Here is a 24680-nt window from a genome sequence, read left to right on the forward strand (position 1 = left end):
GCTGTTGATTTACAGCTGTTGCTTCTGCTGCCACTCCTTATGGAAAGATCTTTTCCAAGAAACAGGCTTCTATCACTTTTCCAGAACTTAAATAGTGTCCCAGCAAGGGATCCTGAAAGCTAGGTAGGTGTTTTTCTCCCAGTGTGGTTTCTTTGGCTTCTATGAACTTATATTTTATATATTAAAGCTACACGGATGGTGGGACAAAAGATATAAATCTGAAAAGTAATAGAACTAGAAATCAGAAAATACTCAAGACTGAGATATTGATTTTAATTAGGATTAAGACTGCTTAGGTAATGATCGGTGAAAATAGCCAAGTAAAATGAGGATATTTAAATGGTAGCTGACATTCAGCACAAGCAAGACTTCAGCTTTCCTTCCCTGTCTGGCTAAACCCTAGAAAGGTACTGGCAAATTTTCTGCCTTGTCCTACAGCAAGCAAGCTACTTAAATCTGCTTTCTGTTTAGCCTGACTTTGCATAGTTTAATTTCTTTACACTTCAGTAAGGAAGTGTAAATTACAAGTGCCTGATAGTGTAATTGACTCATTAAAACCGGCATGGTATTGTCCACTTATATTCCATTTAATTTTGGTTTTGGTCTTCCCGTTAACTCCAAGCTTTGGGACATGCTGGTGATACTTCTGTAAATTAGAGTGTAAATGTGCTATACGGTTGATTAAAAAATTCCTCTGTATTATCACATTCCACACACAGAAGAGCTATTAAATTGCTTTATTCTTACAGTTATCTTGGCAAAAAAGATGTCTGATATTGTCCACAGGGCCCTTTTGAACACAGAAATGTCACTGGCTTGACTCAGAGCATCTGAATAGTCTGCAACAGATACATGGAAAGAGTCTTGAATACGTCTGTAGTCATTCATTATTCATTGATGTTGGCTTTGGTTCAGAAATTATCAGCATTTAGCACTAATAATGCTCGGGAGCTGCAGCAGTTGGTTAGGTTGCTGGTTGAGGATTACCCACTGAAAGGCATAAATAATCCCGTCTGTCAACTGAGAATGTATTGATTTTGCTAGATAATATTTTAATTTATTTTTACAATCAGAAACAAAATTAATGACTTTTATGAATGCCCTGCTGCAGTTGCTGCTACACTTTCTGTGACAGTCCTTAAAGGTTTTCAAAAGAGAATTATCCAGATTTGTATCTTGAAGGAGCCTTTGTCCTTTTGCCTTGCTTCTCTTCCTTGTTTTCTTATTTTATTGCTGTATTGAGTATAATTGATCTTTTAACTTTGTTACTTACGCTGGTGTAATTTCTTTTAGTTGCAGAAACGCAGGAAGATTTTTAGCACTTTGTATTTTTTCTGTAACTTCCTGGCTAACAGTACCCATCTATTACATGAGAAAGTGAAATTTTACAACACAGCAAATCGTCACATGAGTCCTTTAGGTTATGTCTGCAGTCTTAAGTTTCTTTCATTACTGTCATACTTTTGCTTTTAATTTTATAGTTTGGATATTTGGCAAATCTGAGTGAACTTTTTACCTACAGTATGCTCTCTAGGCTCTGTAGTGTCACTGCAAGCAAGTCCATATACAGAGTTGTGAAACTAACATGGGGAAGGATCCAGTCTGACTTAACATCTGCCTTGCACCGAATCTGAAGACTGTAATGAACCATTCCTCCTAATGTTTCCCCATCTTAGGAGAGCAAGATCTCTTTCTGAGAGACTGTGTTTTTTACAATTTGCTTGCATTTTGTCCCCCTTATTTTGCAGGTGATTTTGAAGGGGGGGAAAGAACGCAGCACTGGAGCTACTGGAGTCAACTCTGATTCCTCTCGATCACATGCCATCATCCAAATCCAAATCAAAGACACAGCCAACAGGACATTTGGAAGGTAAGACTAGAAGTGGCAGTGCTCAGGGCTGATGAAGTCAAGCCCAGGCACATCCAGGAGGCAAAGAATGAGGAGGTGTTGAGTTAGCAAGCAGCTGTGAGTTGAATCAGAAGATAGGGTTCAAAGGGACTCTGAGAAATTTCACAGTCCTTTCTCTGTTCCCAAGGAAAGTACTTAAGCCACATCTGTGAGAGCTTTGTCAGGCTTGTTTGTAAAAGTTTCCAGTGAAGGAGTTTGGCAATCAAATCCATCCCTTCATCTTCAGTGTCAGAAAGCTTTTCCTGTCTCGTGTTAATCATGTCCACCAAGGGCATGTCCACATGTGAGGCTGTCACCTTTGAGGTCAATAGAAAGCAAGCCATTTCTGGGATCCAGTTGATGCCATTCTGCAGAGTCATCCTAAATTAGGTCAGATGGATTTGCCCCTCAAAGCACCTCTGTCCTGTAATTGACTACAAAGGGAGCCTGGGATGACTAGCTCAGGTGGAGATGATTCCATTAGAGATGTTTGCCTTCGGTCAGAGGAATTGTAGTACCTCACCTAAACCTCCCCGATAATTTGAGAGTGTGACTCTGATGCTATCTGCAGCAGACAAAGAGCAGTTTACTTCCTCTTGTAGCAGCCATTTTACATATTTGAAGACTCTTAATTGTGACTCTTTTCAGTCCTCTTTTCTCCAGACTAAACAATCCCAAGAAACAGGTCTGAGGAAAGAGGTCTAGGTGTCTATATTAGTGCTCAGTGTCAAAAAAAACATGCTGACACACCCTTCCAGCAATTACCATGTTGATGTACTTCCAGGATCTTATTTTAAATACAAGGCAAAATGCAAAAGCCACAAATAGTTGAGAAAGGAGAAGGCAGAACAGGCAGGCTTAGAAATAGTAGTGTATATGGTTATGTAGGTGTGGCATGTGTGCCATTTTTTTTGTTACTGAAAGCGAGGTGGAGCTAGAGTTGGGAAAGGATGCCAAGATACGCCTGTAAGAGAAGTCAGGGCTGTTCCAGGAAAAGAAGGAAAGGCAAAGACAAACATACAGTGCAACAGTCAGTACAGCAGCTGGCACCCAGAGCTGGGGAACATGAGAGGGATTGATTGAGTTTTGTGGAAGGAAGGGACAAGGAACAGTGAAAGCTCAGTGTATTACTTGCTACACTGGAAATTTCTGTTTGTATTGCTCTGAATTTCCATTTTATAGGGCAGCTATTTGCTTTACCTGGAAGGAGAATCAAGAAATTTACAATTTCTTTAATTGTGTTTAATTGTGTAGGAAACTACAAGCACAGTGATTATATGCAAAGATCAGTGTGTTGCACTTTAAACAGCTTGTCCATTAAACTGTGGAGCACTTTCATCACACGCCATTACACTTTCTATAATGATTGTGTTTGTGCCAGGATGCTGTGACACTGTTCCTGCTACTATGCTTATTTTGGTGCCTCAGATATTTCCAGTGGGTATCTATCTTTTCAAAAGTAGTTGTTTCTATTCATTCTTCTGATGTCCTGTGTTGATGTAAAAAAGAAGAAAAGAAAAAAGAAAAAAGCCCCTAAAACAAATGGAACTTTGTTTTTTCTAGAATATCATTCATTGACTTGGCTGGCAGTGAAAGAGCAGCTGATGCCAGAGACTCAGATCGACAAACAAAAATGGAAGGAGCAGAAATAAACCAAAGCCTTTTAGCAGTAAGTTACTAGCGTGTCTGGGGAAGGTTTTGTATTTAATTATTAGCATGTGTTTTAGGATAAAAAGGAACCACAGAATAATATATGTATATATTCCAAAGAGGGGGAAAAAACAACCAAGTACTAAGTGTGTCCAGTTTAATTTGTCTCGTGCCTGAAAGACAATTTAAGAGGGAAAAGATTTTGTGATGAAAATAAAATCTTTTTACTCCATTTTTACAGCCAGCCAGGTAAACATGGCATGAAGAATGTTAGGTATAGTATGATGTATCCCATATTTTATACAGAAAGTTTGTCCCTTTTACTTTGAGAGAATATTGGCTTGGGATTGCTATATTTGTTTCATAAATGGACATCTGTTCCTGCTAGTTAGTTTCACCACTTGAACTCAGACTTCTTTGTCAAATCAGGAGCAAATAACAACTACTGGAGAGCATTGAAACTAGCAATTCATGTATGGTGAGGAAGGAACAAGAAATGCACTCTTAATGCAGACTGTCTTTTAGAAGGGTACACAGTTGTGTAAAGAAGGACAAGGAGTACAGAAATGCCATTTAAGATAGCAGAAGTGCCTGTAAGTATAAATTGTGCAGAAGGCTTTGCACCTTCTTTAATTCAAATGAACAAAGCTCACTCGTGACTGAGGGCTTGTCTAAGTGAGACTGAAGGTGATATGCAATGAGTGAGTGTGAGTCAACGCTGCAGAAGTTTGTGCACACAACCGTACCTCTTATACCATAAATAGGAGGTGGCTTGCTCTGTTTTGAGAATGTAGGATGTTCTTTTGCACAGAGGCTTTCCCGCTGTGGAATATTAACATTCATACTGGGAGATAGCCTGTAAAGTGAATGTGTTTCTTGAGTAATTGCTGGTGAATAACTGCGTGGTGTGGGGAGTCAGGACCTGAACAGAAAGGATCCCTGGGAAGTGAGGCTTAATGTAAGCTCATGAAACTCTTTTAAAAGGAACTTTAAAATCAGACTGTGTGTATTTTTAGTATTGTGTGAAGCTGAGTAAATATCTAGGCAGTCCATAAGTAGTCACTGAATTAACTATAAAAGGCATCTTTGGGTAAGCCTATGTGACCTCCAGCCTGTAAAACCTGGCTCTGCCTTCAATGATCATAACACTGTCTTCAGGCCTTAAAACACATGAACTTTGAAGTTTGCTGCTGATTTGAATGTTTGCATTCAGATTCATGGACACATGATTTCAAGTAGAAGATACTCAGATACTGCAATTATGAGAAGCAGAATAAAAAAGTAGAATAGTTTGATCTCTTCTTACTTGTTAGAGGTGTGATTTTATTTTTAGTAAAATGGAGTAAAATGGGAAATAAGTGTCATTTTAAGTGTGTGTACGTAGAATGTAGTAAGGCTTTAAATGTACAAAAGCTGCTTCATGCTAGTATCACCATGGCAATACTGTAATCTACTTTTTTCCTCGTTGATATTTGCTCTAAATTAGTTGTCTCATGGCCATACAGTTCGTTTATGCTCATTTTAGAGAGCATCCAGGCTTGATACGAAGTGTGATGCTATTGTGCTTATTCCAGTGGCAGCATGACAAAAAGGTCCAGATCTTTGAGTTTGAGCATGACATCTTTTTCCATGGCTGGTAATAAATCAAGGGATGCTTCTTCAAGAATGCAGGCTACTTCTGTTGACAGTTATTAACAATAAGTTCTAATGAGTTCTGTGAAGGGCACGGGTGCAGCTAGCTGCTCATATTCTGTTAGTTTTAATGGGAGTTCTGTAGCTGTATCTCTATCCCCTGGGTAGTCTCTTGTTTCATTCTCAGTGTTTCATGTATAGTTCTTACTAGCCTGTCAAAAGTTTAGGCAGACAGGTGGTATCTGTACTGCCTTTTCTGAGTGTGGGCTTGAACCTGGACTTAAGACTTGAACCCAGCTCCCCTTACAGCTAATTGTTTGGTGTGGGTCCGCGTTCTGCCCTTTGGCTGGGTTTCGCATGTTGCACTGGTGTGAAGAGGAAATTGCTGGAGATCGGCTGCCTTCTCATGCAGCCCAGTGTACCCACACGTAGACGGGACATCTAGACTGCAGATTATAGTCAGTATGGGGAGGAATATGCACTCATTAACTCGTGCTGTATCTGACAAAGGTATGAAAATGTTGCCAGAGTGTCATAAGAAATTTGCACTGCTGTTGTCCAGAGGAGTGGGGTATTTTCAGAAGGGGAAGAGCTGCTTCTAGAAGAAAGAAATTTGTAAGAGGTGGAGCTCAAAAAGATCTGTTCTAAGGGTACACCTGCCCTGCAAGCTGCAGCATGATCTAGGATACACCCAATGTGGCTTCAAACCAGTTGCCTATGGCACAGGCAGCAGCAGGTCCACAGGATCGTGAAGCTCTGTGTGTGCTAGACATGCACGTTTACCCAGGTTCTTGGGTTTTGTATAGCCCACAGAACGACGGCAGGGCTGGCTGTGCTCTGTGCTGCAGCTCTGCTCTCTTTTGAGTGCGGGTAGGTAAACTGCTGCCGCTAACTGAACTAGCTGAAGCTGGCTGTTCATGGCTGTGGCAGCAGCAAACTCCCCTTGCAAGGGACATCACGTAGTGGGAGTCAAAGGTGCATGAAGGACATAGTACATTCATAGGATAGCTCTGATGCAATTCACTTCCTTGCCAGTGTGTGATTGATATGTTCTTCCCTCCTCTTTTTTTTTCTTACTTTTCTTTTGGTAGCTAAAGGAATGCATTCGGGCACTGGATCAGGAACATGCACATACTCCTTTCCGGCAAAGCAAATTAACTCAGGTAAAATGAGCAGAAAGGCAACAGTAAAGGCTTCCCTGGTGAGAACAAAATAATGATAAAAAAATTTTTAAAAATAACATAATTCAGTAATTGCTTTTAAACTCTTGAAGAAAGGAGAAATGCACAGCTTTTGCAAATGTTAATTTTAAAGGCTATCACAGAATTAAAGCCAACTGCAGTTCCCGCAGTCAATCCTGTGGACTGGCATTGTGAAAACCAAATAAACCAAATACTAAAACCTAACAAACCCGCTAACACTACCTTCCAGACTCTGATTCAGAGTTATCGTCCACCTCCATACAGTCCGCGACCGATTTACATTTTCTGTGCAGTAACAGCCCTTGGAGTTTTCATTAACATTTTTTCACTCCAGTTGTAACATATGCTTTATTCCTCAAAATGTATGGGCACCCTTGTGGCACCCGGTGCAAGGGCTTGTTCAGAGCCCTGATTAACATCTTATTCACTTTAAATTGCAAAGAATTGCAAGATAAATTGAGACAAAAGGACTACATTTTTTAAAAAAAGTACCTAATGTTAAACTGCCTCTGTACATATTGCTAATTGACAGGAAATGCAAGGTACATGAATTTCTAAGAATATTATTTTTGTCCTTCCAACCCTAGGTGCTAAAGGATTCTTTCATTGGCAATTCTAAGACGTGTATGATAGCCAATGTATCACCTAGCCATATAGCTACAGAGCATACACTGAACACTTTACGATATGCCGACAGGTAAGTGATGAAACTGAATCTTGCTAAGGTGAAAAACACAAAGAAAGAAGTAATGTATGATGTTTGAGGTTACGTTTTATTTTGGTTGCATTGGAAATGTTGATTTAGGCAAGAAATGAAATTTTCACAATAAAATCCTTACCTGGTCCAACTCCTATATTTTTGGTCTTAAAATTCTCTGGGTCTTGTAAATCCTTTCTGATGACAGCTTTTAGTGATGAAAATATCACTGTGCTCCCTTTAAACTGCAGGATTACTAACCTCAGCAATCAAAGATTCTGTTTTAGTTTTGTATTGTAGTTCTGCCAAGAATGTGTGCAAATCCTTCACCCTCCCTCCTTAGGAGGAGGAGGTAAATGACAAGCCGTGCAATGCTGGGGTTAAGAGAATAGATGCTCAAGGGGTAAGAGGAGTAAAGGAAACAGTTGAGGGGATACCAGTTAAGCAGCTCTTCACATTTACCCTGATGAGTCTGATCCAGGAATCTGTAGCTCTGTACACATATCACCTGAGCAAATTAGCCCCACTGCAACTAGTCCAAAAGCCTTAGTTTGTGTCTTGTGGACTTTATGATGTGCTGTGGAGAGTACTAGCTTGTCTTGAGCTGGCTCTGTGCCTTGCTGGATTGTAAAATGTGGAAATGCAACCCTCTTGCACTGAAACAGAGGCCATCTTCACTCGTTTGACCTGTTACTCACTGTTCAAGGCCAAAATAATGCCATAGACCTTTCTAGAAGTTCAGGGGGTTGGGGTGAGGGGGTTTGATGCCTGTGTGGATCACTGACAAAACAAAAATCAGGACACTGAATCCAGTGTTTAGCCTTAATTTGTGAAAACATTAGTTTGTTCTGAAGACATTGTTATTTATCTGAAAGCATGAAATCTTCTAAAGCCAGCCTCATTTACAGAGTCAAAGAGCTGAAGAAAGGGATTAAGTGTTCTACCCCTGTCACAAACAGACGTCGGACAGCTGGAAACTTATCTCCAAAACGTGTCCAAAACTCTTCCTCTTTGCCACCTGGGGAAAAGAGTTCTCCAAAAAAAGTAAAGCTAGGCCTCCAGCATCCCTCAAATGCTACAAAAACAAAGGCATGTCCTGCAGCAGTCCAGCCGCCGAGTGTCCCTTTTACCTCTACCCCCAGGGGAATCAACAAAGGACATGCTTACAAAGGAAATCCCAACTCACTGTGGTTCCATCATACCGGTCCAGTTAAGGGAGTCCTACGGATAGCACATCCCCTGAAGAAGAAAACTGATGATCTGTCCCCCGACTCTGAAAAGAGCCCTACTGCAAAGGATTTAATCATCAAAAATGCTGCCACAGCAGAAACAAAAAAGAGTGGCCAGAAAGATAAGAATATGCAAGACAGACCACCTGCCCACTGTCTGAAAGTCCAAACAGTGCAACCTGTTCAGAAACAGCTCGTTTCTAGAGATGATTTTTCCTTTGGAGATGGAAATCTGCCTTCTGATGGCAGACAGGAATGGAGAAACTCCTTTGCTAAACAATGTGTTGAAACGTGGACAAATCTGCCTCCATTTCAGAAGGAAAGGGAAGAGCATTTACGTCTTTATCACCAGCAGTTTCAGCAACCACCTATTCTACAGCAAAACTTGAACTATCAACCTCTTGAGAGGTTTTTAATGCAATACAAGCCTGAGGAGATTCAAGTAAATCAGGAGCTGAGCCTTACTCCCACAGAAGTACAGACCAAAGAGGGGATGCAGCTGGAAGATCTGGATGACAGTGATTTCAGTGAAGATTCTTTCTCACCTGTCTGTAGTCAGAAGAGTGTGAAAAGAAGAAACACCAACAAATGCAGTCAACATTCATTTTTCCTTCATCAAAGAGAACAAGGAACTGAAGAAGAGCAAAAAGGCCAAAAGCGACAGGGTTTGTTTTTTAAATATGCAATACCCATGCAAGAACATGAACTAGATGACAGTTGGGATTGTAGTGAGGGCAGCCCACGGACGGAGGAATCCATTAAAAATGCAGACTGCAGCAAAACTCCATCAGACTGGAGCTATGACTTAACTACTGAGTCTTCTCCAAGCAATACTGCAGAAAAACCTTACTGCCTGCAGGAAGATCCTGCTTGTAACTGGAAAAATGGCACAGATTTCCTAGCTGATCACAAACAGTACAAATCCAAACACAGGTGTCTCGTTCATTCCAGTGAAACAACCTTAGTTCCAGAAAAGGATGCTTCCAACTCATATGTTTCTCCTGTATTGAAACCAGGAACTCTAGAGTGCAAAGAGATCAACCTCCAGCATGAAGAGAAGGAAGAATCCGCTTTGGATAGACAGGCTGCCCTTGCAGGAGATGTAAAATGGAAAGCTCCAAAAAATGGAGTTTACCGTTGTGGATCTTCCAGCTGTTCCTCAGAACTCACTTCTGAGCTGATGGCCCCCCTCAAGGTAACCCTTCTTGACTATGAGGAAACAACTGATACAGAGAAAGTGTCTTCTAACCAAGAGAAGTCCCCCTGTGTGAAGCAGATCTCGGACAGGAACATACACAGCTCCCAGAACAGGTTTGAGGAAGAGGGCTGGCAGTGTACAAGAAGCAGAGCTCTGACAGACAGCATGCTGGAACTGGGGGAGCAAATGCGTCGCGGTGGAAGGCACTGCACCTTGCTGTGTTCCCCTCAAACAGGGGACAAGTGGCTGTCACCTACCTGCTGTGGTGTGAAGCCATGCTGCTGCCTTCTGGGGTTGGGTTCATCAAAACACGGAGCTGTTCACAGTTTACTTGTTGGATATGACCTGACAGAAACATCCACAGCTGAATCCACAGACTCCAGGAGAGAGAGAGAGGGTGGTTTGTTTCCGAGTAGCTCAATGAGCAAAGAGTACTCAGGTGGCAGACAGTGTGGTGCTGGTATTCAAGATACTACTGGTAATTCAGGAAAATCTAACTCAAATCAGGGACCCAGTGTTGAGCCCATGGCTCAGGAAATAAACACTGATATACCAGAAAAGACCTATTTTTCAGGTGCATCATGCCTTCTCACTGTGGGACATACGGATTACACAGCCCAGTCCCCTTCTCAAGGAAGCACCCTGTTGTTGCAGCACAAGTCAGGACTGAGGAATGAGGACTTCAGTCATTCTGAAGACCCAGCCAAGTCATCATTCAGCAATGAGGGAACAGGGCAGAGTATTTTTACACAAGAGATTTTTGCTGCAGATTCAGGATCTGCAACCAAAGATAGTAAGCCATTTGCAAATGCAAAGAGCCCCTCAGGCATGTCCAACAGCAGCTCTCCAAATGCTACATCAGAGATGGGAAAATGGCAGAGGGAAGCCCTAGAAAAAGCACAGTAAGTCTTGCTCATCACTGAAGTTTGTTATGAAGTGTAGAAATTGTAGACATGTGATAGATACATTTGCCTTTATTTGTGTATCATACTCGTATGTACTTCAAAAGCCAAAGGGAAATCAATCTATGAAATAATTATTTAATAAGATTAATGATAATTTATAGTAATTATCTTATAAATATATGATTGCTTGTTATTTAGTGATATTTTAAAATCTCACAGGAGGCCAATTATTCTATTAGAGCTTCGTAGGATAATGCTAGAAGAATTAATATTTTAATACAAACTGCAGTTCTCAGTAACTAACTGGCTTCCTATAAGCTATAAAGTACCTAAAATACATCAAAACTTCCCATTAAGAAGGAGGTGGTAGCTGTTCCATCCCTATGGAAAGAAAAATACCTAGAGCAGTGGGCAGTCACTGGAGATGTAGATGTCAGGTTTCAAAATACTATGAGCTGCCGCTGTCAGCTCCCAAGGAGTGGACTGCATTCACATGACTGAAGATAGATCGTTGGTCAGAGAAATCTGCTCAGAGGAATGAACGGCAGCACTGCCTTCCCGCTCTGCCTGTTTTTTGCCAAAATGACTTATGGCCTCATGGTTGTAAGCCATTTCAGCAATTAATTAGGCAATTTTTGGTGCTTCTAGATTTCCCTGTGGTAAAAAGCAGTATGTTAACTGGTGCCTATGTTAACAAGAGGCTGTGGTCCGTCCTCTCTGAGCAACCCTCAGTCATCGAGGTCATCTTTAACCCCAAACCAGTGCATTCCACTGCACTTCAAGGAGCACTGGTGTGCACTTTCTGAATGCCAGGGAGACAGGACAGCAAGGATTCCTCTGGGGCGGTACTCCTCCTTACAGGTTTATTCAGGCCAACAGTAATTACCGGTAGCACAGCAGGCTATGTAACCACTGGTATATTTTATATTAATCAGACAGGCTGTAATTCGGGCCCATCAGCAGCAGCTGGATGAAATGGCATCCTTGTGCTTCAAGGAAGGGTGCTTGATAAATCAGATGTCAGCAATGGTAAGTGTCTCAGATGATGATTTCAGTGCCTGTTGAACCTGCATAAATTAATCTTAAGAGATTATTAACTTGAATTAGTGATGTGACATTCCCTGTCTGTTCTTCTGGCAACCTCTGATGCCTCCCCGAGTCCTAGGAGAGGCTGCTCGTTTTCAGTACCTGTTGCGTCTTTGCCAGTCTCCACACCACTGGGTCCTTGGGGGAGAACGAGACTGATGGGCCAACTCTGAACTGCTTGTGTCTGATAAAACACTTTCTCTTGTGTTGCATCATGCGTGCCAGACTGTACCAAACAGGGCGTCTTTCCATGTGACATTTATCTCCTTGTAGGCTGGAGCAAGTAAGTCAATACCACAGAAAAAAGCAGCCCCCTAAAGCATGATACTGGGATGTCGCAGTTGGTGTAGTGCCGCATTGCCTCTTCCTTCTGGGAGTCCCTTGCCTACCACACTGCAGATGTGCCAACCCACGGCCCCGCTCACTCCAGTGCTCTAAACCACCGTGACTTGTGCCCTTACAGGCTCTTAACTTTTGTCACTCAAGTGTTTCTTTGTTTATCGTTGTCTTGGACACAGTAACGTTTGCTAGACCTAAAGACTGGCACCTGCATGGCCCCGCTCCTAGCCAGGAAACCCCAGTACTCAGTTTCTCCTGCATCCACATAGATGCATGTCACAGCTGTGTGGGAAGTCTCATCTCTCACCCAGACTATTAACATTTCCCAGTGAGAACCTCCTGTCTTCCCAGTTCCCTCATTTTATCCATAAAGCCAAGCTCTGTTACTGCATTACAATATATAGAAACCATTCAATTCCTACCACAGTTCAGATCTGAAGTACAGCTACCGGGACTGTTGCGTCAGGGATTTCAGCACGGAACCACCATGTGGCTTATTTGCTGTGATTTCCAGCTGCACGTGATGTGTCACCAGATAACATATAGAAGTTCACAAAGCAGCACAAGATCCATAAATTGTATTAGTTTTGTGGCAGAGAATGCAATGATACAAAACAATCTTTTATTTTTTAATTTTTAAAAATCTTTTGAGAATGTTATTGCTAAGTCTGTTGGTTATTAGACACCAGGCCCTCCCCCCATTGCCCCATTTATTTGCCCCTTGCAGCAAGCAATCATTTTCTGGCTAGCAGAATTATGATAAGCTTGCCAATCCTCGCAGCAGTCTGTGAGTAACTTGTATCCTGTAGTGTTATTTCACATCATGACCTTTCTTGGGGCAGTGAAATTAGCCTGGACTTCACATATCAGTTTCTCTCCTTCCACTTTCAGATGGTTGCAACTTCCCCAGCCATGAAACTCTGGCCCAAAGAGAGACTCCTGCCAAGATTAGCCACATACTGAACAAAGCAGTATTTAAAGTGCTTAAGAAAAATATGCCATGGCAGCTGAGCTGGTCTTCATTACAGTCCTGATGTCCCTGCAAGACAAAGGCACAGTGCACAAGATAGCTGGAGTCCAGCCAAATAAGCTTTTGAATAATTGATTTTCATGCAGTAGCAGTTGAAACCCCTAGCACTAAGGATGCTGACACCTCCCAGCTTTTTAAGCACTGACCTGTGAATGGAGGCATCAAACTGTTCTCAGCTGGACAGCAGAGCAAGTCTGAGTGCTCCCTTAGTCATACAAGCCCCACTGAAAAATGGCTGCCTCCGTTTCAGTTTTAATCACAGTTTCATATCACTTTTAATTCATGTGACAGGTTGCTTTGGAAGGCAGAGTTCCCCTTGGCTGAGGCTATGTACACTGCTGATGTTTCTCATGTCAGATCTAACAGACCTGTAGCTGTGCAGGAGCTGGACTGGCCCTGCGACTTGATATTAAATAATGCCGCCCACCTCCCCAGAATGGGCTATCGTATCTGGTCAATGAGTGTTCCAGCTCACTGTGTTTTCATGATTGCTAGATCCAACACAAGAAATGTCAGGAACAGTGTCCAGTACATCATAAAACTGCATGTCAGGTATCAGTCCCTATACCAAACTGTTGAAAAGCTAACCAGTGTTGAAGGGTGCTAAAAGGTGCTTTATACATTTTTATTTTTAAACCACTGTGTTAGCTAATAAAACTACCAGAGTGAGCAAACCTCAGTATTTAAAGGCATTGACTTTTTCAAGGGTCAGGCCTTCAGTCAGGAAACTGATTTAATGTGCTACACTGCAGAATGGAAAACATGCTTTTATGTATTGCTGCAGAGCATAACATGTGCTGATTTTTTTCCAACCTGCTGCTACTGTTGTTCCCTAAACTTTCTGTTTGCCTTCCTAACCAGGATTTTCAGAATTTAGTGACCAAGCTGGATGAAATCTTGGTACTGAAGTCAAAATGTATCCAAACGATGCGAGCCCAGCTTCAGCTCTACTTAGCCTCATCTGGCACTGACATGTCCCTGGAAACATCTCCACCAGTTTAGACCTTCTTTGCTTACCCATGCAGAAGAACAGCTACAGGAACCACCAGTGTTTGCAGCATACTTGGTGCTGCAGAGTGTGAGTGGGTAGGGGATAACTTTCGGTTTTATGTTTGTGATTAGTGTGCTTTTTAGTTAAGGATGGAGAGAATTCTGAGTAAATAAGAGATAACTACTTGGCACCACAAGCTTTTGTATTTCCTTCATACCAGTAGGACAGTGTTCTTAAGAATAACAATTCAGCAGCCTGCAAATATCTCACCAAGCAGTAGGCAGTCCTGTCCGCAGTATTCATAGCAGCTTCTTAAATGTTAACAGCACTTCTGTGTGGCCAAGACAATGAGGGGAAAAGAAAAAACAATTTGAAGCCAGACACAGATCTGAACAGAAATGTTCAAAAGCTATCCGGAAAAGTGCTTGCAAACACAAGCCAGGGAAGAGAGAGGAGCTGCCGTTTAAGTACACCAACATTAACTCGACCATAAGTAAATGGAAGTCAAGGCAGGACAAGAAGTGCTGTCACTTTTGGAAGGAAGGTTATTGTTGCATTTGTTCTTTGCCTGGGGAAAGCACTCCAGAGCTACTGAAAAAGATGGCTTAAGTCATGGGCAATGGGTGGTTTAGTAAAGACTGTACCAAAGGTTCACCTAGCATGTTACTAAGCATGTGGGTTTCATACTGCTGCCAACAGTGAGAGGCCAACAACTTACACGCTGCAAACAACACCTGATCTCAGCACTATGGCTCAGCTGTAGAGTGCTCATCATCTGGGTTGGCAGAACTGATTTTTGACATCAAGAGAGTGCTTGGTTAGAAGCAGTGGGATTTTAGAAGCTGCTAATGGTGCTGTTACATGAAGCTGGTATTTGAATCAAGAACTACAGAATGATCAGCTGGAGCCCTGCAAAAGCTCTGGTGCTGCACGCATCACATCTGAACCACAGAACAGGTCCACTTGCGGAAGCCACAAGTGACCTTGAAACATGCTCAGCTGACGTGCTGTGTGAGCGCTCCTACTCCAAAATTTGGGCTGTCGCAGCCATTTCGGTGTCTCAGTAGTGCCTGTAGTAGGTCTGTCAAAGCCTGCTCAGTAGCCAGAAATGCCAAGGGTAAGGGAACGCTGCTGTCTGACCAGCTGTGAATTTTCCTGCCTGCTTCTACACCTGCCCTGAGGAGCCCAGTTTTGGCTGAGCAGCAATACAGTAATCACAGTGACAGTTTCTGGTGTTTGGTACAAACACTCCCAGGAATGCCACACAGCGTAGCCCTGGGGAAGCAGAATTCCAAGGGATGGACCCATAGCAGTAGGAAGTCCTACATCAGTGCCCTGACTGCTGGGTTGTTTTTAGCACTAGTTAGTCTTCCTCTTGCTACCGAGACTGGATTACTCTGTGGAGCAGAGTCCCTCCAGGGTCTGAGTTTATGGCTCCCAAGACGGTTCTTCTGTGCAGGTTACAGGCCAGTAGCAAGTGCACCTGAACCCAGTTCTCCCAGTCCCCTTTTCAGAAGCCTTCCTCGCCCAGAGGAATGAGGCTCCTAGGAGCAAGACTAGAGTGTCAGTGGTATTTCGGTACTTGTGCACAGCGCAGAGTAGTGGCGTTTGGCAGCCACCAGAGAGCTATAAGGCAGCTGAACGCCTGGTGTCTCAAAACCATGGAGGAAAGATAGGGCATTAAACCGAGCTCCCCTTTAAAACATGCAGCTCTTAGAAAGCCACCCTCCACCTGTGGCTGGTGACAGCTTTCCTGATTGAGGAGAACGCATGGGGTTGGGTAGTCCTTGTGCTTTCTGAAAGCATAAATGGATGTTGTTTCCCCCAGGACTTTCTCAGTGAACATGCAGAGATACAGGCTGTTGGAGAGCTGCTGAGTTTTGCATTTCCATTTGGAGCCAAGGAAAAGGTCAGACTGCTGCAGGATGTGTGCACAGGTCACAGGAAAATGAGATGCCCAGCCAGTAATGCAGTGCTAGGAAGGAAAACTTCACCTCCTTGGACGTTTGGGAGATGAGTATTGGTTGATTGTACTTCCAGGCCTTTTAAAGAGCAGCTCAGCCAAGTACACTCATGGGCATTCTCAGTCTCTTACCCAAGCCAGCCATTTCTAAAGCAACACACAAGGAAGAACCATTTTCACAACTGACAGTGCCGTGTCCTAACCTTGGTATTTTTAGAGGTAGTTTTAACAAGACTGATGAGTGACTGAAAATTTCCATGAGCAGAGGAAGTGGGAATTAAGTCAGCTACCAAATCTGAGACAGCTGTGAATCCTGTCCAGCCTGCCCGGAGTGTGAAAAAGGCATGTCTGTCTGGCAGATCTGAGCCCCAGTGCAAGTTCCAGAGCAGGAATTATTTGCTCCCTGGAGGAATGGCCAGGAACACTGAGAAACAACAAATAAAACCAAACAACAACAAAGCAGTTTTCCAGGTCTGGTAATACTTTTTAAACTAGAACCATCCAGCTAATCCACAAGACTGTACCTTATTAAAGATAAGAATTTATTATCAGTCTCTTCCCAGAATTTTATTTTCTCTATTGAAGGTGGAACTTTACTAAAATAAAAAATAAATAAAAAAAAAAATCCCTGGCTGTGAAAATCCACACATCCTTGGCAATAACAGGACTACAGACATACTTGTGATGCCTGCATGCCCAGGGAATACCAGAACCGGGCTCTTAGTACACAATGGAAACTACCAAAGGTGTTGCCAAAAACGGTAACATTTTTCTCTCCACTCTTAAGGTTTTTACCTAGATGCTGCTTTAATTCTTGTGTGAAAATGTGTTAAGTGAGCATTTTTAACGTGTCATCTCCTTACTGCTGTTTAGTATTGCACTGACACCCGATATGAATGGTTTTCATTTCAACCCGAGGAACGTATGTGGAAGTGTTTGTCATTACAGCAGTCTAAGATTAGGAGAGCCTGGCCACGTACAATCAAATACATACAGAACCAAAATGGGTTCACTTTTCTATTCAGCTGCAACAAAGACTATTAATGCTCATGGCAGATGCTTGGTGTTTGAATAATTGATGTTATTTAAAATAAAATTGTTTATTGCAGAACTCTGGTGAATTTTTTTAAGTAAATGTCATCAAAAGATCCGTTTGTTTGATTGCAAAAGATTACCTGGGGCTGGAAACAAGTACAAGATCCCCTTCACACCTGGCCTGTTGACACCACATGTTTCAGAAGCTGCCCTCCAGCCACGGGCCCACACAGCCTGCAGCAGCAGCAGCACGACCCTTGCACCAGGCTTTGCTGCTCGGCTGGCAGAAGCCAGCTGCCTCCCAGCACGGGGAGCTGCCCAGCCACACGCCGTGCCCAGCTGCTGCGGACACAGGCTCTGGGGTCAGCCACCCACGGGTGTCCAGCACAGCCACTCTGCTGCAGGAGCCACCAGGCCAGCTGAAGAAAGCCTTGCGGCATGCTGCAGCCCTGGGACACCGGGCTCCCACTGCCTGACCGACTGTAGGACCCCAGAAAGGAGTCACCTTCGAAACAAGGTGGTGACCACAGCAGCGCTCTCATCCCACCAGGTCTCCAGCCATCTGCAGGCAGAGTAGGAGGCCTCAGCTGCTGTGTGGGTGACCAACAGCTCTTCAGTGCCAAAGCCCCTACCAGGCTGCTGCTGTCCAGAATCATCAGGAGGCAGCTCAGGGGGTCTCTGGCTCAAAGCACAACCACCAGTTTTGGCTCTGTCCCTACACTTCCCACAGGCCTTTTTCCACCACAGCACCCAGACCTCAGGTATCCGGCAACAGCTAGGGCAAGGCAGAACAACCTCTGACAAAGTTAAACCAGTGCCAAGCGCCAGGTAGATGACTCAATCTGACCTGAGAATCTAAGGAAATGCCCTCATGTCTCAAGTGTGAGCAGGGACACAGTCATCTGACCAGCTGTCAGCAGGGCAGAGCCCAGCCCCGTACCAGCTATCAGCAGGACCTCCTCCCGTCCAGGCTGAGCTTTGTTCTTGACAGGAAGAGGATGACAGTACCAGAGTCACTAGTGATGCACAGCGCCCAGAACAACATTGGAGTCTCATCGTATTGTGCCACTTGGTAGACATTTCTTTGGAAGTGCCTCTCCCCTAGGCCACCAGGTTAATCCCCTCACCCCCCTGGCCTTTCCTTCTGTGAGAAGCCACCCCAGAAACATGCTTCCACCCTTCAGCTACCCAGTGATGCAAGAGCAGAAACCTCACTGCCAAAGCAAGAGCAGCATCACCAGGCAAGACACAGACAGGTACACAGGTCTCCTTGGAAGGAGGAGACCAGCTTCACAGGTATCACTTCACATCTTACCCTGCTCCACTCTCACCTCCTCATCAGTCTCTACACAGCATGGTTACTGCAGTGGGGTTAAGAGCCATCCCTGCAGGGGCAGACTGTGAAAGAACTTAACACACAGGAACACAATCAAAGAGAAGTATTTTATTCACAGGTTTGGTCTAAATAGTTGTTTCTTTGCTGGCAAGACTTCCTGCCCCTTCATGACTATCTAGTACCAGGACTTGTTCAGATGTTAATTCTGAGGAAACCAAAACGAGCAACACAACTGAATGCTCTCAGCAGTAACAGTAAAGCAGTTTAGTTTTCAACTTTTCCGATTAATCAGGAACCCCGTTTCCTTCTTTCAAACTGTCCCATTTCTCACCTGGGCAGGAACACTGGGCAACTGCTTTACCTGCACCCACAGAGGCAGCAGCTGCTGAACAGCCTTCTTAGGCCAACATTTTAATTTCACTCCACCACCAGAAGCCGGTGCAGCTCAGTGCTACAGGATATGATGCAAGGCAATCTGCCCTGGTTCTACTCATCCATCTCTACATCTCCTTGATACTTGCCAGCTACATCACCCCTCAGCATCTTTTTTTTTAAGTAAAGGTATGTAATTAATATAGTTGAGCACCTCACAGAAAATTCCAGGAGTTAACACTGGACCCAAATTAGATGTTCTGGTCATATAAAAAACATAACTGAGATAAACGGCATCTCCTTTGGGGTCCTGATGAGCTAAAACCTCCTACTGAAAAACCTACCGAAACAGGGAACCAGCTGAGCTGTCTTCCCCTCATGAAGTCCAGTGCTCCCAGTTCCATGCTGTAATAGGACTTTGGATTCCTCGGCTTGGCTTTTGCAATCAAAAAAAATAAGCCACCGAAAAAAGCAGCACGTTCCACCACCGCAGCCACCTGCCCAGAGACCTCTGGTTGTTCTGCCCAACACACAGTGTTCACACGTGCCTACGGGTGCAGGCAGCACCTGGGCAGGCAGGATCCAGCAAGTTCTTCATATGCTGAAGCCAAAGGGCATGAGAGATGGGAACCATGACACTGGGAGTTATATTTGAGGGTTTTATTAGTTATTCTTCTGCAGATTCAAAATACTTAGCAAATTACTTCAGTAAACTTCCTCAAGACTGCTGATACTTCATGTATTTAGAATTTGAACAATGTACAGTGTAATACTTTGAACTATCAAAAACAACCCAAAACCTGATTCTAGTACTAGATGTTATTATGTAATTCTATAGCAGTGTGAGAAATGGAACTAATGCAGTGAGTATATTTGTTTTAAAGAAAGTGCTTGAAAGAAACCTCCTGCATCACACTGAGTAGTATTTAAAACAAAAAGATAACTGACTTCCTAGCATCACATTGTCTTAAATATCCTACGGGCCTGGGGGAATTAATATTACAGAGACCCCAGCTCTCTGCCTTCAGGTTCCAGAACCAGCACAAGCTGCAGGTCCAGGCAGTGTTCACAGCTTACCTGTTTCAAGAGAACTTACACACCATTCAGCACTGGACACTCATGTCTGGCTTTGTTGGATGTTGTTGGATGCATGGGTGGAAAAAAAAAAAAAAAAAAAGACCAAACCCCACAAAAACCAAAACCACACAGGAGGAAGAGCTTCTCTCTTTATGCATAGCGGCAGTTTCTGAACCAGTGTTTTACTAAGTTACTAACTTTCAACCAAAAAATAAAACTCCATTGCACTAAAGGTCAAATGTAACCAGTTAATCTGGACTGTGACACAGTCAAGTAATTCAGTACAAGCAGACAAGACACCATGAAAGCAGCTTCAAAGAACCAAAGCATCCTAGTTTCAGAACCAACTTAATATTCTTCTGTCCAACTCCAGTGCAACAGTGAGGGGGGGAACCACTCCCGTCTCTACCTATGTACAATTCCAGTAGAGGCTGGGTAGTCTAAACTCTCCGTGGCCAAGCTGGAAAAAGGAAACTTAGGAAAGGACACTTTAAAATTTTAATTTAAGAAAGAAAGTTGCTTTCAGTTGAAAGAGAAATGCTGGAGTGATGCATGTGGGCAGGCTTGCTCAGTCACTCTCCCATGTATGTGAAAAGCCGGACTCCTTCCTGCCGAGAGCAAGTCACACTGGATGTGAAGGTGGTGGGGCTGGTCCTGCTCCATCGCAGCTGAGAACCCAGGAATGTGTTTTCAGCTGGCTCCTGCACGGGCCATTAGATCTTCCAAAGCATTGTCTTGGTCGTTGTTATGTAATAATAAGACCTCCTTAATGTCTTTTATTTCAAATCCCATTTCTTTAAATTGGCTCATTAGCTGGAGAAGCTCTGTGATCTGAAAAACACAGACAGTCCCTTATTTGCAAGAGAAAAGACAACCAGTGCTTGGCAGAGGTTTAGCACTGAGCCTGTCGACCAGGCACCCCATGGAGCAGATTCCTTCCTCCTCCCTAAGTACAGCCTGGCCCAGAGCCAGCAGAGCCCTGGGTGCAGTAGCCCACAGGGCCTCACCTTCAACCCCCTGTGTCTTCAGCTTTGCGTTTCCAAAATCCTTTTCAGCATGGGCACCAAAGCTCAATAAGTGGCAGTGTCTCTTTTCCAGTAGGAAATTTAACAGCCTGGCCCAATCTGGGCTCCCCAAAATGCTGATTAATGGTACCCTGCTCCCCACATCCAGCAGCTCCTACTGCATCTGAAGTTTTTTAAAGTTAAACTTTGACTTTGGGAAACAGCTGACTAGCCCTTGCTATCAACTGGCTTCTCAGATCCAGGGCAAACTTGGGGGATCAGCACAAATCCTACTGGACAAACTGTGTACGACACTACCAACATTAACCAATAATCCTGCCTGAGCTTTGAAAAAATAGAAGTGACAAGTTAGTGAATCAGCTAACCAGACTTTTTATGAACTCTCTGCTGTTTACACTGCCTCCACTCCACTCCAGGGAAAAAAAAACAAACCAGCAACAAGCAAGCAGGTTGAAATGGGTGATCAGGGGATTAGCCATTTCCAATTTTAAGGTTAAGCCAGTAGCAAATGCATTTCCTGAACTCAGTCACTTCTCCCACCTTCACACTGTAGTTCCTCTGTTTGCAAGCTCATCATTACATCCAAAACAGACAGGAAGGCTTATCTGTGTCTGGAAGGGCTTGGTTTGCACCTCTAAAGATTTCATGTAACAACGTGGCACACAACTGGTTGGCAGACTTCAAAAAATCCTGCTGTCCTCTGCCCCGGCTACCCACTCCTGCCTCTGTACCTTTGGTGCCGGTTAAGTAGCCAGACCCCAAAAAAACTATTTTCCAGCTTCTTGCAGAGCAAGCCATAACCCAGTTTGCCGAGCAGCCAGGCAGACGTGTTCATACAAGGCGGAACATTCAGAGCTGGGGCAGGCTGGCAGGGCTGGAAAGATAATCTGCTGCTTCTGAAGTTGACCGTCTTTGTACAAGCACTCAGCCACAGAACAGCTCTGCGTTCAAAACATTAAAACTAGAATATGCAGGGTCTTTAAGAAATCCTGTCCCCATAACAATGAATATAAGTGAGAGTAATACAACATTGCAGAAGAATTCCAATGCTCTAACACACATTTGCTTTATCACCACAAGGATGTCCCTTAGCAGTCAGTTTCAAAAAAAACGCAGTATAACCTAAAAGCCAGAACTACATCAGCCAGAGGAACTGCTGCCGGAATTCCCCATCGCAGCACATTCTCTCTATTACTTAAGATGTTGTGCCCTCACCTTCTCCTCTGAGCACTGGTACATCTCCAAAGCTGCTTCAACAAGAAGTGGATCAAAGCCCTTCTCACAAAGCTGTCCATGTGCAAACAGGTAATCCAAAACCTGTGTGGAATGAAAAAAAAAACCCTTAAGTTTGCAGAGCGGCCTTTATCACGTGTGGTTGAATACCATCTCTGTGCACAAAGAGGTTGAGCACAACTCTACCCCAAGCTTCATCAGGGACTGAGATAACGTCCTTCCCAGTAGAGCTGAGATGCTCTTTGTGCAAGAGCTTGTTCAGAGAAAAGAAGAGATGAGCCCTTCCACTCTTACGCTCTCCCACCAGCTCTGCACATCATCTTCCACTCTATTCAAAGCAGGCTCAGAAGCCTATGCCTAGCCTTCCGTGCCTGACACTGAGCAGAAGGCAGAGGTCTGACTGTGACTTTTATCCTCCCAAGTTTTTAAAATGCAACTGTAGGTCCAACAGTCAAGATGTGTCAGCTTTTAGCTTCCTCTCAGACGGCTGCAAAAACTGATGCAATCTGAAAGCAGTCAGCCTATTAAGATCAACTCAGCATACTGGTGAGCAAGCTGCAAATCCCAGGTCACACACCCACAAACTGCTATCAAGTTTCTTAACTGTCCTCAGCTTTCAGAGGTATGGAGAAAGGTCAAATAGGTAATGCTAGGTATGCAAAAGAACACAACCTGCAAATACAGCAGGATTTAAAACCACCCTCGTAACAGACTTTTTCGCACTTGATACTACAGCTCACTCCAGCACATGGCTTAAATCGCTTTTGATGCACAGGTAGCGAGTAAGCAAATCAGCTCCACAAGCAGCAGCCACTGGGACACTCCTCCCCAGCTGGCACAGTCCTGCCAGGTGACACTCTGCACAGCAAACAGCCCGTCCAGGGTCAGCATAGAGTGTTTAGCCACACTCTCTGCCCTTCAAAATGTTTGTGTGAAGTGGATCCAAGACCCCGAGCTACGCTTCACGCTGCAGTGCTTTATGCGTTGTGACCTGGTTTTAGCAAGCGTTGGAGGCAGCACGAGGCAGGCTCACAACCAGAGCACAGAAAGGAAAGTGGGTCAGTGGTGCCTTGCAAGAGCCTTTCAGGGCTGTCCGAGCCTACAGGGACCAATCTCTCCACAAGAAGAGACTTTGTAACCCCTAGCGCTCAGCAAGGGAAGCTGACTGGTTTTTTGTCACACAACGCTAAGCATTGCCTGGAGCTGTGCTAAGCTTCCTCCCAATGGTTCTGTGGTTTTGGGGAAGACCCAGTACATCTCTGAGCTCCGCACGGGGTTAAGGGCCCATCCCAAGCTCAGCGCAACTCTGACTCAGCACACACAGGAGTGGCTGACCCAAGCAGTCTCTCATCAGAAACAGGAGCAGACTCTAGTTTTGAGAGCCTTTACTGCCAGGTGACAACTACTCTAGTGGTAAACATCACAGCGGCTACAGGCTGCAGCCCCCCTGTTACAATGAAAGTATTCCCACCCTATCCATTTTGCAAACCCGAGGCTGTTTCTCAGCAGTATCAGCATCCAATCAAGGGTTTCTTTCCTGTTGCACAAGCTCTTACCTGGTCTATGTCCTGTCCCTTCTTCTTCATGGCTTTCAGGACATTCTCAGGTGAGTACCCCATGTTGACAACTGTCTCTACGCACTGCCTCTCGCTAGCAGAAAGGACCTGCTGTAGCTCAGGGGCGAGGCCACCCGACCACTTTGTGCAGTTGGTGTTATTGGGCACTTTAGACACTGTGAAATTTTGGTGCGTTACCTGAAGGGGAAAACCCAGAGGCTGAGGTGACGGTCATCTTTTGCATCCCCATATGCCGTTTCTGGCTAGCGCAGAACCAGACTACCCCATATAATTAACCAAAGAGGCTTTCTAGACTGCCTTTGGGAAGTTACTCACTGTTAAGATGAAACCAAGCGGTGCACATAGTCTTGACTCCCACCATACTCTTTTTACCCTCAAAACAATCAACAACCCAGATTCTTCACAATACACCCTCCCCGGTGGGATCAAAGCATTCCCATACCCAGCCTTTGCTACAGTGAAGGTCCCTAGGATACTGTGAAACCCCGAACCTCAGGGGAAGTGTGGAGCTTGCTGCCTTCACCCCAAGTTTACTCATCACCTATGATTTTTTTGTACTCAAAGGAACACTACTTCTGGAGATTCTCAGAAACACAATTCAGAGCAAGTGCACAGGTATTTGGGAACTTACCACAGGGATTTCTGCTTCCTTGTGGTCTGGGTGTACCTGTTGGGCAACACATAAATAAGATGACTACAAACATCATGTGTCAGTGAGCAGAGCTTGCTACAGATGGGGGAGAGAGCTTCTACAGGAGAGATCTGGTAATAAGTCTACCATACTAGGGAGGCACGTGGTCTGATCAGGCTTCCATATGTGAGATGCAGACATTATGCAGCTGTCTGCAGAATCACAGAATCATTTAGGTTGGAAAAGACCTTTAAGATCATAGAGTTCAACCAGTAACCCAGGACTGCCAAGTCCATCACTAAACCATGGCCCTAACCACCGCATCTACATGGCTTTTAAATACCTCCAGGGATGGTGACTCAATCCTTCCCCAGGCAGCCTGTTCCAATGCTTCATCGCTCTTTCAGTGACAACGTTTTTCCCGATACCCAACCTAAACCTCCCCGGCACAGACTGAGGCCGTCTCCTCTTGCCCTGTCACTTGTCACCTGGGAGAAGAGAATGCTAAAAAGAGCATGATTTTTCTACAAACACCCAACACTTGGTTCCACTCCCTGCATGCCAAGGAGGCAGGGTCATGTTCC

General features: G+C 44.2%; 2 protein-coding genes across 7 annotated transcripts in view; one reads left to right on the forward strand and one right to left on the reverse strand.

Annotated features, from left to right (window-relative positions):
* Positions 1 to 16356, forward strand: part of KIF24 (kinesin family member 24) — a 31198-nt gene extending 14842 nt beyond the window's left edge. For both annotated transcript variants that reach the window (XM_040580830.1, XM_040580832.1), the window contains exons 7-13: positions 1749 to 1870; positions 3452 to 3557; positions 6262 to 6333; positions 6960 to 7069; positions 7978 to 10398; positions 11337 to 11430; positions 13718 to 16356. In XM_040580830.1, the coding sequence (XP_040436764.1) occupies positions 1749 to 1870; positions 3452 to 3557; positions 6262 to 6333; positions 6960 to 7069; positions 7978 to 10398; positions 11337 to 11430; positions 13718 to 13858 (3066 nt within the window). In that variant the 3' untranslated portion in view covers positions 13859 to 16356. The remainder of the gene's footprint in view (positions 1 to 1748; positions 1871 to 3451; positions 3558 to 6261; positions 6334 to 6959; positions 7070 to 7977; positions 10399 to 11336; positions 11431 to 13717) is intronic.
* A 1918-nt stretch (positions 16357 to 18274) lies between these two features.
* Positions 18275 to 24680, reverse strand: part of UBAP1 (ubiquitin associated protein 1) — a 37573-nt gene continuing 31167 nt past the window's right edge. For 4 of the 5 annotated variants that reach the window (XM_040580834.1, XM_040580833.1, XM_040580837.1 and 1 more), the window contains exons 5-8: positions 24097 to 24132; positions 23445 to 23642; positions 21871 to 21972; positions 18275 to 20461 (exon numbers count right to left, since the gene is read on the reverse strand). In XM_040580834.1, the coding sequence (XP_040436768.1) occupies positions 20321 to 20461; positions 21871 to 21972; positions 23445 to 23642; positions 24097 to 24132 (477 nt within the window). In that variant the 3' untranslated portion in view covers positions 18275 to 20320. The remainder of the gene's footprint in view (positions 20462 to 21870; positions 21973 to 23444; positions 23643 to 24096; positions 24133 to 24680) is intronic. The other variant, XM_040580836.1, reaches the window with a different exon arrangement.

The sequence above is a fragment of the Falco naumanni genome, chromosome Z, assembly GCF_017639655.2.
Source record: "Falco naumanni isolate bFalNau1 chromosome Z, bFalNau1.pat, whole genome shotgun sequence".
Taxonomy (NCBI): Eukaryota; Metazoa; Chordata; class Aves; order Falconiformes; family Falconidae; genus Falco; species Falco naumanni.